Source organism: Bubalus kerabau, chromosome 14, assembly GCF_029407905.1.
Source record: "Bubalus kerabau isolate K-KA32 ecotype Philippines breed swamp buffalo chromosome 14, PCC_UOA_SB_1v2, whole genome shotgun sequence".
NCBI classification, from domain to species: Eukaryota; Metazoa; Chordata; class Mammalia; order Artiodactyla; family Bovidae; genus Bubalus; species Bubalus kerabau.
In genome coordinates, this window is record NC_073637.1 from 83,167,310 (window position 1) to 83,183,833 (window position 16,524).

The window sequence follows — 16,524 nt, forward strand, 5'->3', positions numbered from 1 at the left end:
TCAACAGAGGTATGCAAATTAAAGCCGCAATGAAATACTGCTACACACCTAGTAAGATGGCTAACATTAAAAAGATGGACAATACCAAGTGTTAGCAGGGACAAGGAGCACCTGTAACTCCTGTGCATACACAACTGGTAGAAATCAAAGTAAAACAGGCAAGGCGTAAAAAGCATCTGAATTTAAATCTTTTTTTGTAAGCTTGTTTTATGAATAGTTTCATAGAGTCGACAGGTTAGATTTTGTAGAATTCAAGTGATTTAGTTGAACATTGTATTTTCTTTTTTCTTCTTTTTCAGTTAAAAGAGATGTTTCCAGGCTTTCGATTAGCCCTTCCACCAAAACGCTGGTTTAGAGATAATTACAATGCGGACTTTTTAGAAGATAGGCAATTAGGATTACAAGCGTTTCTTCAGAATTTAGTAGCTCACAAGGACATTGCTAACTGGTATGTAACAAATTGAATAAGAGTTTGTGCATTCCAATAACTGGTTTAAACTAGAGAATAAATCTAGGACCATATTTATTCAAGCACAAAAAATATAAGGTAGGAGTATAATTACTTATCCTGTCTAAAAGCAGTAACTGTGATTTTCTTGGCTTTTTTTCAGTAAGGACTTATTTGGTGTTTGATTTATATTAACACTTCCAAAAAGTCTAGCAAAGTGAGACTTTGTGTGCCATATAGTCAAACCATCCACTGAGCTGTAAACTTGATTTTGGTATTTTAGTAATAACTTAAAACAGTAGCTAACATATTGGTAGATTTTTGGTAACTATGACACTATATAATTTTGACAATATTTTTAATTCTCCAAAGTAATACAAAAATCTTGAAATCAGGTTAATTTATACAGAGAGTGAAGTAAAAATACCAGAAACTTTTAGAGAAAGAAAGGATCAATATCCTTTCTTTATTTTTTGTATCTGAATATATTTACAAGAAAATTGCTATATGATCTGATTGCATCTGGGTATCTAATCTTGGCACTTACATTATCAGATAAATTAGAACCATTTTGAAAAAAATTAGCATTTACAGCTTCCCAGGTGCCTCGGTGGTAAAGAATCCACCTGCCAGTATATGAGACAGGGGTTGGATCCCTGGGTCAGGAAGATCCCCTGGAGGAGGAAATGGCAACCCACTCCAGTGTTGTTGCCTGGAGAATCTATGGACAGAGGAGCCTGGCGGGCTGCAGTCCATGGGGTTGCAAAAGACTCAGACACGACTTCGTGACCAAACAACAGCAGAGAGCAGTTACAGTGCAGCAATAGCATGTTGTGTAGAGACCTGCTTTTGGAACGATCTTCAGCATTCTTCACCCTTTTTCCTTAGTGTTTCTTTTATTTATATCACCTCACATTGCAAGACACTCGTACTATACAAACACACCTTGCTTCCCAATGTGCACTAAGCTCAGTGACTACGTGAGACCTCTGCCACCCTCCTCACTTTCCTCTAATAAGGTAACTGCAGGCCGGACCCCTCCTCCGTTCCCAGACTCACTGCTGCGGTTGCCTCCCTGCCGTCTCCTTCAGACGTCTCAGTGTGACCTCAAACCTAGAACAGACGTCACAGCTCATTGTCTCACTTTCCTCCAATATTCAGCTCATTGTCTACCCAAAACCCAGTCATCTGGACACATCCCTGTCTTTATACAATACGACTCAAATCTGTCAGCTTTTCTCCATCCTGCCATTGCCACTCTAGTCTAAAGGGTTGCCTCTCACTTAAATCACTCCTTTCCACCACTGTCTTCCTCATCCACTCCTATTTCTGTAGCCCACTGGAGCCACAGTGACCTTTTGTAAGGCAATTTAAGTCATCCTTTCTGGGCCCTGACTATACATGTCTGTCTTTCCAACCTTATGTTTCATTATTCCTCCCTGCCCCTGTTCTCTACATCAGACCAAATTGGTCTTGTACTTTTTCACAGTCGCCTGTTCCTTTTTTAATAAGCTGTTCCTAGAAAGGCATTTCACACTACTGCCCTTGCTCCCCCAGCCCCAGCCTAGATGACTCTTTCAGGCTTCAAACAGACTTCACTTCCTTAGGTTGGTCTCCTGACCAACCCCTCATCCATCACCACCACTAAAAATTAGGTCAAGTCTTTCTCGTAGTATCTTCTCTGCTGGTTCTGAAACTCAGTTCCTAATGCCTTAAGACTCCCGTTGCATATAACTAACTTCTCTTTAGGATGATACTAGCCATATACCACCAGTCTTAAGAGAACTGAGAAAATAGTCACTCATATCATTGGCAATAGGATTTAATCCTCATGTGGAGTCCCAGTCGAAAAAGGCTGGTTGGAACTTTACTTTAGTAGCCTTTCAGTTTGTAACTATTTCTGTGATTATTTGATTGTGTTCTCCCACCAGTCTGAAAGGTACATACACAGGAGTAGGTCATGAGGCTCTTTGACCCACCATTCAGTGTGCAGGGCCTGTTAGCATAATGCAACAGTCCATGTTGAAAAGTCCTTGTTGAATGAGTGGCAGAACTGTTGATAGTTGTTATTATACTGTTTATAAGAAAAAGAGGGTGAAACAAATATGATCAAACTTAGCAATTGTGTGTTCTTGTCTAGGTGGTGGGCAGATGGATGCTCCCTACTTTTCTGTATTTTTTTTAATATCTCTCCAAAGGGAAACAAACTCTAAAATCATAGAGAAAACCTTGAAGAAAATATATTTTATACCATACCATAAAAGACTTTTATCTCTAAGAAATCAACAAATCCTATCCCTTTTCTCTTACTCCTTATTCAGTAAATCTTTATATATTTGTATTGAAAATATGGCAAATTAAAATTGAATTTATTCTATGACTACATCATCTTTATTTAATGAAATATAGTATGAACCACTTGAAAAACTCATGATTTATTGATTTTTTTAAACATTAAAAGTGTATCTTAGTTGAGCTGTATCTTTTTTTAATTATTGGTACTAGATCTCTGTAGAGTAAACATTCAAGATCCTGTTTCTAAAACTGTCCTTAGAACAGTGATAGTGGTCTTGCTCAGTTCACAGATAGATGTTTTCAGGAAAAGAAAGATTGCTTGGTCAAGTAAGTTGGGGAAAGGTTTCCTTTGACATTCGTAGAATATTAAAGGTTCTAAAGTCTTGCACAAAAACCTATAGTGTGCCTCACGCTTACTTGCCTATGTATTTTGGTCATATATCTGAGATACTGAAGGAATTTGGTAAGATAATTTAAGTAGAACTCTAAATAATGTATGTGTTGTTATTGTTGTTCAGTCGCTAATTCATGTCCAACTCTTTGCAACTCCATGGAAGTAAGATAAGTTTAGAAACCTTATGTTTGTTCTAGGGTACTGTCTTTTTCGTGAGTGATGAGTAGCATTTTTTATTTCACATTTTAAGCAGTTTCTTAATTAGTATTTAAAACATGACTTGGCAGAGGGAAGAGTTATTAATCTATATCTTAAGAATTTGTCCCTTTTCATACTAAGAAGGGTATAACAGAAATTGAGGATCTATTTACTAATCTTAATTCCTTTGAAGACATTAGGCTTCTCTTCTAACAAAATAAGGGAGATTATAAACTTCTACTTGACATGATACAGATGGTAAAAGTAAAAGGAATTCAGAGAAGGGGAAGATCAGTCCTGTTTGCAGTGAACCAAATAGCACTGCAAGTAGCGAGTGGGGTTTGAAACCGTGAATGATAGATTAAGATTACAGGTCCGTCTAGGAATTTCTTCTAAGGGAGGAAGAGGGAAAAGACAGAATCCCAACTCTTCTTTATACAAACATGAAATTGCATATTTAAGAATCACTATTTAAAGTGTCAGTTAGTTTACATTACCTATTGGTACGCCTGTTAGCATCCTGTTACAGTTGGAATGGCAGCACAGAAAGTTACTGTCTTTATATGGCCAAATAATTGTTTGAGATTAATTCTTTATGCAGTTCTTTCACTTTTCTTTTTGATTCCTTAGCACCTCACAACGCAGTTGAGATCCAAGGGGTATTAAGAATTGTTGGTTTAAGTGTTTTAAGAGAATAATATTTTCAGGTACATTTAGAGAATACAGAATAAAACAAAAATGTTAATATTTTCATGATAAAATCTTTGGTTTTGTTTGTTCAATAAATGTTTATTTAGGTCTTTTATGGTATATAAGGTATTGCAGCTACACAAAGGTTCATTAGATGCTAATCCTTTATTTAAGAAAACTAAATAGGAAGAAAAAACACACACCATAAAACTAAAAGTTGGATATCTGCCTTTTTCAGAAGGGGAAGAAAAGAGAAAAATTTTAACTGGAGGAGTTAGAGGAGGCTTCCTAGATGGTAGTATTTAAGCTGGGTTTTGAAAAATTACTGATATTTGAACTGACAGAAAGTAAAGAAGGACTTTCCAAATGAAAAGGAATATTACATCAAAATGCAGAAGCAAGCAGGCACAGTCCTGTACCCGAAACAGCATCTAACTTAGCTTGTCAAATGTGTAAAGATGGATGGAGGGGGAAGGTCTCTCATAGCTGTATAGTTAAAATATAGCTATTGTTTTATCCTAGCTTCTGCTATTTTGAAATAATTACATCATTTAATCAGCACAGCAAATATCTTACTACTCCATGTTTTCAGAATTACTACACATATATCCTGATTTACCATATTTTTCTTCTTAATGCTTTAAAATGCAAGGGTTAAAATTATATATATTTTCCTTATATTACCATTCATCTATAAGAGGTTCAGTGCCAGAATTCAGTGTTTTAAACTCTACATCTATTTTAAAAGAAAAAAGTCCAGGTATATCTGAATTAACGGAAGCTCATTATTTAAAACAAATAACTATCCAAACATTTTACATGAGGAATCAATTGAAAGAAATGAGAATCTTTACCTTTTGAAAAGAAAACTTACTTGGAGAGACATGGTAACTATATTCAGGTGTTTGAAAGTCTTGTGATGGGGAAAAGAATTAATCAAATGAGGACTTCCCTGGTGGCTCAGTGGTAAAGAATCCTCCTGCCAGTGCAGGAGACACAGGTTCAATTCCTGATCCGGGAAGATCCCACACGCCTCGGGCGACTGAGTCCAGGCACCACAGCTAGTGAGCCTGTGCCCTGGAGCCTGGGAGCTGCGACTGCTGAAGCCCACCTGCCCCAGAGCCAGTGCTCCACAAGAGAGACCCCCGCACCCAGAGTAGCCACTACTCTCCACAGCTAAATACCACGCAGCAGGGAAGACCAATCACGGACAAAAATGAGTAAATAAATAAACATTCAGAAAAGAATTAATCAAATGATAGTTAGCTCTAAAGCCAGGCTTCTCCACTGTCAGGCACATCATGTTCAAACACAGATTCTGAATTAGCAAGGTCTGAAGTGGAGATGCAGCGTTTCTAACCGGTTTCCCAGTGATGCCGATGCCGCTGGCCTAGGACCTCATTTTGAATAGCAAGACTAACATGTAAAACTCAGAATAAATGAGAAGTTAGAGGAAGCCCCCAGTAAACTCAGATAAAAAAGTTACATGTCCTTTCAAGCTGTCTGGTATAGAAATGTGTTCTGCCTTTTGAGTAAGTGAGTTTACCTGAAGTATTAGAAGAGACTAGGCTAGGTAACTACCAGTGGTATTAAAGAGGGAATTATTACATGGGATATATTGAATTAATGACTTCTTAGGTGTCTCTTCTAGTTGTAAAAGTCAATAAATTATAATTTTTGAGGAAGAATATCTAAAGTAACTTTTTTATACATTTTCATATCTTCTCATGTGTCTAAGTTTTTATATATAAAGAGACTGTCACGAGAGGTTGAGTTAACCTTAGTATTTTTATAAAATGAAGGAATTCAGTTATATAAGCAATAACTTATATATAAGCAATAGCTTATATAATGCCAGCTCATGAGAATGAACACATTGCTAAGGTTGGTTGGGTGATTTTTACACAAAATATTAGTTTGGTAGACATTTAATTATGGACAATTTTCCTTTTAATGCATTAAAGCTAAATATGTTGTATTCAGATACATGTAAACTCTTACCTAATTGGGTCTCAAAGATCTTACACAAAATTCCGTTTCCTGAGCTTGGTAGTGAAATAATTTTAAGCAATTACTTAACTGATTTTAATCAATGTCTCCAATTAGAAAATGAAGTAATTAGACTAAATGTTCTCTGAAAATATCCCCTTTTAGCTCTAAGTTTCTTACTCTTTTTGTTGTGCTTCTTTATAAATCTTGAAGTCATACCATCAGAAGCAACCAAATTCTAACCTTCTTTTAAGACTTTTGGTCTTACATTTTGCTGTCTAAGCTTAATTTCACATGAAAGTAGGAATATCTGTTGAAAACTAAAATCCATCTCAAATTTGAGAGTTCTGCTGTATTATTTATCTACAACAGTGGATAGAAGTTTGTTCTGATGCTCTTAAGAGTTTCATTCCTTTTTTTTTTTCCTAATTGCATGGCTCTTACAAATAAATTCATTATTTTTGAACACTAACTCTGTGCTGTGCTAATTAATTGGTTCAGATTCTGTACAGTCCTGAAACTTGTCATCTACTTTTTGGTGAAGCAGAAGACTGCTTGGTTAAACAGATAATGCTAATAAGACCGTGTGGAAGTCCTGTGAAAGGGATGTCTTCAAGGTGGTGTCGTAATGCATGTAAGAGCACTGGGCCTGGTAGCGTGTGGAGGAGAGGGTGGGCCAGGATAATAGCGGCAGGCGTGAGACGACACCATTTCTGAAGTGTCAAATAAGGAAGGCAGTTAAAGTTTGAATGTGCGCAGGTACTTTATGCCAACACCAAGACCTCAGCTTTGTTCGCTCTTGTTAGAGGACGCACAGATGGGTTTCAAGGTGGGTTTGACATAAAACATTTGTTCTGGAAGCATTTCATGTTAGAAGGAATAAAACTGTAGGTCGGGACACAAATGAGCTGAAAGTAACCAGGTGAGACATAATCAAGGTGTAAACCAGGCCCACACATCCGCCACAGGAACAGAAGCGTGAGCCCTTCAGCCCCACCACCCACCAGCCCAGCTCCTGCACGGCAGCCCTCACCACCACCAGCCTTGAGAGTCCCTGTCCTCAGGGCTACAGTCAATGTCAAATTTTGTTATTTTCTTTTTACTAGTTGAGAATACTGAAGAGAAGTAGTAACTGATAAAACATTTCTATCTGAAATCCCTCATTAATTTTTTCATGCAGTGACTTTTTGTGCTTAATTTGGTTTTGACAATTAGTATCTAGTATTTTAGTACATTTTTTACTTAGCTCTTTATTGACCTTTTAATGAATTGTAGGCATTAGTTTTAGCTTTTTTTAATATAAATTTTGAGATAAAGAGTTAGAAAACTGGGATGTAAACAAATACATACCCGTGAAAGAAAAAAGATACATTATGAAATACAAGGTGAAGATTCACTGAGTGAAATAGTTTTTTAAGAAATTTGAAAATTACAGTGAAACTCTTCTAAAGGAAACTTTTTCAGGAGACTCAAAGGAAGAGTCTAAGTTACAGGACAAATTTGCTCTGATAAAAATAATGCTGAGGGATACCATCTCTGGTTTCCTTATCGTAGGGCACATTAAGTCAACAATTGATCACAATTTTAAAATAGGGATTTCCCAACCACTCTAAAAAGTTAACTCTGGGTACTAAAGAGAGCAGAAAGGTGGTCTTTTCTTACCTTTGAATTCCAGATTATTGGATTTTGTCTTAGATAGATTTCTCTCCTATCCTGATATTACCTTTATTATCATGGTCAAATGAAAAGTATTAAGCATTGAATACAGAAGAGAGATTAGGGGTTATATTGAACTTATCAGTGAACAAGTAAATAAAACCTGTTTAAAAGAATTAACTTTTATTTAATCCATAGGTCATTTAATAATATAGACTCTTTGGTACTTATACTTTATTTGAATTTACTTGATTTGTTTATAAATTATACATTGATAATGTATAAGAAATCACTGAGCAGGCCATGGCACATATAGGCAATCAAATGTTTATCAAATCTAAGTAAAATTCTCTAGTCAGTGATTCTCAAGAAGGGCTAAGAGCTTGATTTTCTAGACAGGAAAAACATATCAGAGTTTTTGATAAAGCAATTGTTTTCTCAAACACTACTCTCTGTCAGACATTCTTAACTGCCCCTTTTCTTGGATAAGCAAAAAAGCTTGAGAGTATTAACTTTCTTCCTCCATCAAGTGAGTCCTATTGAAACAGAAGAAATGTATTGAACCCCTGAAGTGTTTTGTAAATTACAGTTGTGATGCCAGTTTTAAATTTCATTCTTACGCCACAGATTAAACAAAGTGGGACATAGAATATAACCTTAGAATTATAGTGGGAAAAAAAAATTAGAGAATCCATTGGACTTCATTTGAGTAGAACTCCTGTTGTTTAGTCGCTAAGTCGTGTCCAGCTGTTTGCAACCCCATGGACTGTAGCCCACCAGGCTCCTCTGTCCAGGGGATTTCCCAGGCAAGAATACTGGAGTGGATTGTCATTTCCTTCTCCAGGGGATCTTCCTGACCATCTCCTGTATTGCAGCTGAGTTCTTTATTGCTGAGCCAGTGAGGAAGCCCAGTCATACTTTTTGAGTATCCGAATTTTTAACACACACATAGAGCTGTCTCTAAATCCTAAATTACTTTTTAGAAAGAGGAATGTCATATAACAAGTTCAGTTTTTACCTTCTTAACCTGTTTCTGATCATTGAAAAGTATAAATATAACTATCATTTCATTATTTTGAAATTTTTGGTAATTCATAAATGGTATGGTCAGAATTCTTTCTCTTGAACTCTCTAGAGAAAATACTTAAGTAAATTAATATAATAAACATAATTGCAAGAAAAACCTTTAATTTGTAATTACTTTAGAATCATCTCCTAAAGAGGAAACAATGATGTATAAATTAGAAATTGTATTTCTTCATAACAAGATAATGGCTTTTTTAGACTAGTTCAAATAAACATTTCTCTGAATGCTATGCCTGTTCACCATTTAAGTTGCTCTCTTGTACTGTTATTCAGATTTATGTTTTATGTCATATAAACTATGTAACAAATTCAGAATGTCTGTTTATGTTCATAGGATCTTAGAAATAACCTAAAATCTTTGTATCTTCTATAGATTTTATATTTGTATTTTGTTACCTGTGTGAAAACACATAAGCCATCTTGCTTATTTTCTTGCTTATCAAAAGAACCAACTTACTTAAAACACATAGCTTCGGAATACCTTTTGCTTTCTGCTGTCTTTTGTAAACGTATTTGTACCCCAGCTTTTTTTTTTTTTTTTTTTTTCCCTATGAAAGCCTTGCAGTGAGAGACTTTCTTTGTCTGGATGATCCACCAGGTCCATTTGATAGCTTAGAAGAAAGCAGGGTAAGTGCTGTATTATATATCACATGAAAAGAGGAACGAATAATACCATACAATAACTTCATTGTTTCTTGAATGGAATAGCAAACAGCAAAATTATAATTTCAGACTGGTAGTTTTGCACAGAAAGCTTTTAATGTTTGAGTCAAAGCTTTCTTTCATTGAAGTACATGGACCTAATTCAGTAAAAAAGTAAAATTTCGTACATATCACATAGTCAGTGAAGCTCTAAAATTAAATCCTACATTTATTCTCTGTGTTGTTACCATTTCAGAAAACAAAAAGAAAACTACTTGGAAATTTATTTTACATTCAAAAGCAATATGTGTATGTTGAATTTTCTTCCATCCAAGTATCAAAGTAAGGAAACTACATTTAAAATCAAATTTAAAAATCCAATCTCCAGAAGTTGAAGTTACTATCTTGTTATCAGTTCAGCTCAAGCTTGATGCTACTCGAATTACGCTAATTGACGTTTAGAGTGGCCTATTTCTTGAAGAAATTGGCTAGATTCACAGATTTGGTAATAATAGATTAGCTAGGATTTTATGCAAGTTTTTCCCTAAATGTTTAATGATTTTTAAGTGGAACAGATTTAATTGTTAATGTTTTCAGTTAAACTGAGTCAGTTTTTTGTGTTAGAAGCATGCCATAGCTTTTTTTAAAAACAGCTTTATTGAAGTAAAATTTTCATCCATAAAATTTGTTATTTGCTATTTCATTGTAAATGTACAATTTAATAACTTAGTAAATCTTTAGAGCTGTGCCTTCATTAACATACTCCAGTTTTAGAAATTTCCACGACCTCAAAAAAAATTCTACAAGCCATTTTGCAGTCATTCCTCAGTGCCAGCCTCAGATGACTACTGTTCTGCTGTCAGTGTCTGCGAATATCTTTTCTGGTTATTTCATATAGATAGAGTCATATTGTGTGTATATAGTGCTTCCCCAGTGGCTCAGCAGGAAAGAATCTGCTTGCAATGCAGGAGACACAGGTTCGATCCCTGAATGGGGAAGATCCCCTGGAGGAGGGCATAGCAACCCATTCCAGTATTCTTGCTTGGAGAATCCCATGGACAGAGGAGCCTGGCAGCCACAGTCCACAGGGTTGCAAAGAACTGGACACTACTGGTCGCACAGAGTCGGACACGACTGAAGCGACTTAGCAGCAGCGACAGCAAAGCAACTTAGCACACACGTGTGAATATAAATATATATCAGTTCAGTTCAGTCACTCAGTCATGTCCAACTCTGCGACCCCATGGACTGCAGCACACCAGGCTTCCCTGTCCATCACCAGCTCACATGCATGTAAATGTATATGTGTCTATATAAATACATAATACCATATGTACAATATGCATAGCATATAAAAAAAAGATGCAAAAATTTTGTATAAAATCTTTGCATGTTTTTTTTTTTAATTTAACATAATGTTTCTGAGCATCATCCATGTTATGCGTGCTAATAATGTGCTCAGTCATGTCAGACTCTTTGTGACCCCATGGACTGTAGCCCCCCCAGGCTCCTCTGTCCGTGAAATTTTTCAGGCAGAAATACTGGAGTGGGTTGCCATTTTCTACTCCAGGGATCTTCCCAACCCAGGGATTGAACCCAGGTCTCTTGTATCTCCTGCACTGGCAGGCAGATTCTTTACCACTGGGAAGTGCCACCAGGGAAGCCCATCCGTGTTACAGTCTCTCAGTGTTTCATTACTTTCTATTATTGAAAGGTTTTTCATTGTATACATAAACCACATTTTGCTTATCCAGTCACCAGCTGAGGGATATTTGGATTATTTCCAAATTTGTACTATTACGAATAATGCAGCTATGAACAATTTCAAATAAGACTTAATGTGGACAGATGTCTTCTTTTCTCTTAGGTTGGTTCCTGAGAGTAGGATGTCTGGTTATATGACAAATTATGTTTGCCATGTAACCAAACATTTATGTTAACTTTAAGAAGCAGAATATTCTCAAGTGGCTATACCATTTTACATTCCCACTTGTCGTGTGTGAGAGTTCCAGTTTCTCCAGATTCTCACAGGCATTAGATGTTATCTGTCTTTTGGATTATAGCCTTTCTTGTAGATATGTCATGGTATTTCATTAAACTTTGAATTTTATTTCTGTAATGGTTTTCATGTTAATTGCTTTTTCATGTGCTTTTTATGCCATTTGTATGATTTCCTTGATGAAGCTTTTTGCTTATTTTTTTAGTTGGATTGTTTGTCTTACTGAGTTGTAAGAATTCTTTAGATACAAGTCCTTTATCAAATACATTTTGCATATATTTTCTCATAGTCTGTATGTGTCTTTTTATCTTCTTAATGGTATATTTTAAAGTACTAATGTTTTTAATTATTAAGATATTCATTTCATCACTTTTCTATTTTCGCTTATGCTTTTGGTATTGTATCACAAGAACTCTGCCTAACATATGACCACAAGTATTTTCTCCTATTTTTTTTCTAGAAGCTTTATAGTTTTAACTCTTACATCCATCCAGAGCTAATTTTGTATAAGGTGTGAAATAATGATCTTGAGTTTCTATAAATATTTACTTGTCAGTGCCCTGTGTTGAGTTATGTTGGCACCTTTATCAAAAGTCAAGTGAATGTGAAAGAACAGGGCTCACTTCTGGACGGTCTTCTTTCATTGACCTCATTAATTATCCTTATGCTGCCAGTGCTGCACAGTGGAAATGAGTAAATGACAAACACATACGAGATGTTAATGAGACAGCAGGGGAGGAGGAGAAGAGGGGAGTGGAAAAGACTGGGCTACCTGGGTCATACAAAGCAGTGAAATGCCGTGGCCTAAGGCCTGCCTGGTGGAGTTGGTGGTGAGGGATTAGGAGGTAGAGCAGATGTTCCCTTGGATTCTAACCTACTGTTGGTCCATCCAGTTGAAGAGGACCAATAGGCATATGAATGACAACTGTGTACTCAGGAAAGGTCTGGGCTGGAGATTATCAGGGAAAAAAAAAAAATTGATAGCAAATAGTATACGTTATAGTTGAAGTGGTAACAGTAATTGCCCAAGGATGTCATATAGAGCAAGAGAATATATCATCAAGGCCAAAACTGTGAATGCCCACATGCAAAGAACGAGTAGAAATCTCACTGTAAAGTTAGGGGAACTACAGAGTTTCACAGATGCCTTTTTTTTTTTTTTTTTTTTACTTTTTAAGTATATTTTTTTTACTTTTTAACTACATGCTGTGTAGTTGAGAAAACCAGCATTTTGGATTTGACAATTAGAAGTTATTATTAGCATTTGCCTTGGCACAGTTAGTATAGAAAAGAGAGTAAGACTCTTAGTGAATTTGGCCATAAGTAGGGATGGGAGGGAGGAGGTAAATTTGGATGATAAAAAATTTCATCCAAAGGATTCTGGGAGGGTAGCATTTTTTTTCTGGGATGGGCATAAAGATCATCTGCTGGGCTTGGGATAACCAGGAGTAACATACTGTAGGAAGTTTGCAGGAATGAAGAATTCAAACAGTCACACAGGAGACGGAATGGTAGATAACAAGAGATCATTCAAAGAATTGATCAGCAATACTGAAAACTTCAGTGCATAAGTGACCCAGATTTTTTTCATGACATCATTCTGTCAGTATGATTTTAATTTTTATTTCAGTACTTTAGCTTCCTCGTATAAAGGATAAAATGTCCTTGCATGAATATAGTGAAAGGAGAAGTAAGGGGAAATAATATTGAAGGTACTATGATGGAAATTCTGATTATCGGATATGTCTTCTGAGCTAACACAAATGGAATCAATAACCACAGTTTGTTTCCATTTTGTTTTTTAAGTATAATTATCTCAGAGTGGGCAAAAGCAGACTGAGTAGAATAGAAACTAAAACAGTGGTTATTGGTAATTTTTTCCAAGTTGTACACTGGAGACATATCACATATTCATTTCTGGCACCCTGACTTACTATTTAATAATTCTCAGGAAAAGGGACTTGTATTTATTTATGATTTCCCCAGTAAGTGAGAGCTAAGGTAGCAGAGACCTAAAAAGATGAGAGTGGAGAACAAAGCACCTGGGTTGTATCCATATTATTTTGATTATCTGAGTTCTTGAACTCTTCAGTTACACTCTTCAGAAGGGTACTGCATAAGTAGTTCATGTTATTCTCTTTCTGCATGTGGTTTTTATTTGCTGTTTGTTTTTAAGGCTTTCTGTGAAACTTTAGAAGAGACAAACTACCGTTTTCAAAAAGAACTACTTGAAAAACAAAAAGAGTTGGAATCACTGAAGAAACTGCTCAGTGAGAAGCAACTTCTTATAGACACTCTAGAAAACAGAATCAGGTATGTGCTGTGGACTGCATTTTCAGTCCAACAAGTTCAGCTCAGTACTCTGGACTAAATACCTTTTGTCCATTAATATAATTTAGGAAATTTCTGACTCCAGAAGTCTTAGGCTCATGGTGTACATCCTCATAGATGGGGAAAACTGTTGTCTGATTATTTATTTAGAAGGCTGAAAATTTGAAGGATAGGAAATACCGGGAAAATAAGGCTGTAGCTGTTCACCAAGGCAAACATTATCTATTTTAACCTATTTAAATGATATGTTTGTTTCTAGTCATTTATACCAACTTTTCACATATTGAAACTTCTAATTTGCCCTCTTGTCAGCATATATCAAATTGATGTTAAAATCATTTTAAATTAATCATAAGTACTGATTTCACTGTTGACACTTAGAGTCAACAGTTTATTAAGTATATGACTCCACTTAGAGCAGCTAAAAGCTGCTAAAGCTACATGCATCGACAACAATAAATATATACCTATTTTATTCATAAAAAACAACTTTTCACTGTACTTTACCTCTAGGACATTATCTCTGAAACCTGAAGAATCACTGCTCACGTCAGGAACAGAAGGCAGACAGACCCTGAAGGTGGAGCCCTCTGCGCTTGAGGTTGATCAGGGTGTCCTGGATGAAGAATCTAGGTATATAACGTTTGGTTTACTGTAGCCTAATCATCTGAGTAATTGGTGGGAAATAGTCATGCTCTATGGGGTCTTTTTTTATGAATTCAGTATCACTGTATCATGAATCTGATGAGCAAACACAGGGAGACTCTACATGTTCTAGGCTGCCCCTAAAAGTGAACCTTTGGCATCCAGGCTATACAATTTATTACACTTATTTTGAAGATATGTCTGAATTAACAGGGGTGTGACTCGATTAATTCATTGATTTTGTAACCTTGACAAGTCACTTTAATCTCTCTCAGTGTCAGGCTTTTCCGTGCAAAAAGTGGGGCACTGTGATAGCATCCAGCTTGTCTACATAATAGGAATCATGAATAGTATATTTGAACACAGAATTTTTATTGCATGTAAATCCAAGGTCATCATTAATACTTCAGTGATAGTCGTTAAGCTTATAACCATGAGAACAAATTTTATGTTGGTAAAGGTCATTACAAACTAGATTTTTATTGAAAAATAATAGGTCAGAAAGCTGAAAGAGTTAAAAATACATCCCCAAAGGTGTTATCTGGCAATGATAACTTTATTAAATTTCTGATTGAATATTTAGATATTCTTTTTTATTGAGTATTTTTCCATTTAATATTCTTTACAGGAGGTAAAAAAAATTATAAGGTAATAAGTGAAGAAGTGTGCATCTGGTCTCTTCATTGTGTTTCTCTTTTTTTGCAGGGCTGATAATAAGCAATACTCAAGTTTTAATGAACCTAAAAATTCCGTATCAGACATAGAAGTAGCAGAAGTGGCGTATAATGCAGAAGACTAACGCAGCTCCAGCGGTCCCTTCCATTTTTACGTTCCTCGGAATTTAGAATAGAGTGACAAATATTTAAAAAGAAAAAAAGAGACTGAAGCATCTACATTAAACAGCCAGATTGCACATGTCTAAAGTTTACATAAAGGAAAATTTAAGTTATTGGTGTAGGAAATATATTCACTGTTGCTTTAAATTGTCTTTTAGACAAACTTTGTATTTAATACACTAAAAACAATCTAGTTAAGAGTTCTGTCATCAAGGCCCACATCCTTAAATACTGTACATAAATTATTTTGGTATTTTGCCAATATATTGATCCAGACTAACATGGGTGAGCACACTGTGTGTGTATGTGTTTAAATCACCAGTTGTATTAGTTCAGTGGACATAAATTGCATGTTGCTGTCTGTTGAATATATACTTCCTTATGTCTCTGACCTGATATATTTTTATTAATGGTTTAAATGAGTGGCAAAGATGAGTTTAAATATTGATGTGTTTATTATCTCTAAATGAAAGTTGCTTATTTGGAATGTTACTATTTACAAGAAGAAAACTTTCTAGTACCAAAGCAAAACTCTGAAAGAGCTGTAATAACGTAGCTAAAGTGATAAAGTAGCTTTGATTTGAAAAGCAAATCCATTAATATCCAAATACTATAATAAGTGTACCAATGTATTATATGTTACACTTATTTATTTTCCATGTAATCTTTATCTTAAATCTCTACCTATAGAATCAATGGGTTTGCCTTTTTCAGAATACTACCTCTTTTAGCTAATCAGGGCATACTCTTTTGAAAATACAGATTCTAAGCAAATAGGCAGTCATACAAAAAAATAAGAGACAAAAAGCCATATATCCTGCAGAGTTCCTATGTCAGCTCCTGGCATTGCGTTTTTATTTCTGTATATGTAAACATGTTGCTATAATGTCTTGATGCTGATTTTCTTCTTAATATATTTAGCTAAGTGATGCACTTTATGATAATTAAACTCCTTTGTGCCAAGTTTAATGGGTGAATTTCTTTAGTAAGTGGAGTTAGGAAAAAGAATTATATACTGCCTTCACTATTTCACCTTTTACAAAAGTCTCCTAGAGTCCTGTGAGTCTGCTTTACGAAAAAGATATTTATTTCAGCTTTGCATATAGTTGTCAAAAGTGCCTTGTTTCGTTTTATAGTATGAAGTTACTCATTTTATTTTTTATTTCTACTGTTTTGCATATTGCTCTTAATAAGCATGGTAATCATTCTAGCATTTTGAAATTCCAGTTGGTATATTGAACTGCATATGCTTTCTAGAAACTGAAGGAAACTTATTGGGGAATTAGAATAACAATCTCCATTTTTTCCCTCCTCT

The 16,524-nt window shown here is 35.4% G+C and overlaps 1 protein-coding gene across 5 annotated transcripts in view; it reads left to right on the forward strand.

The window, feature by feature from the left end:
• Positions 1 to 16,172, forward strand: part of SNX16 (sorting nexin 16) — a 35,999-nt gene extending 19,827 nt beyond the window's left edge. For 4 of the 5 annotated variants that reach the window (XM_055546753.1, XM_055546754.1, XM_055546752.1 and 1 more), the window contains 5 exons: positions 300 to 448; positions 9,314 to 9,383; positions 13,574 to 13,710; positions 14,242 to 14,361; positions 15,079 to 16,172. In XM_055546753.1, the coding sequence (XP_055402728.1) occupies positions 300 to 448; positions 9,314 to 9,383; positions 13,574 to 13,710; positions 14,242 to 14,361; positions 15,079 to 15,172 (570 nt within the window). In that variant the 3' untranslated portion in view covers positions 15,173 to 16,172. The remainder of the gene's footprint in view (positions 1 to 299; positions 449 to 9,313; positions 9,384 to 13,573; positions 13,711 to 14,241; positions 14,362 to 15,078) is intronic. The other variant, XM_055546756.1, reaches the window with a different exon arrangement.
• The last annotated feature ends 352 nt before the right edge of the window (positions 16,173 to 16,524 follow it).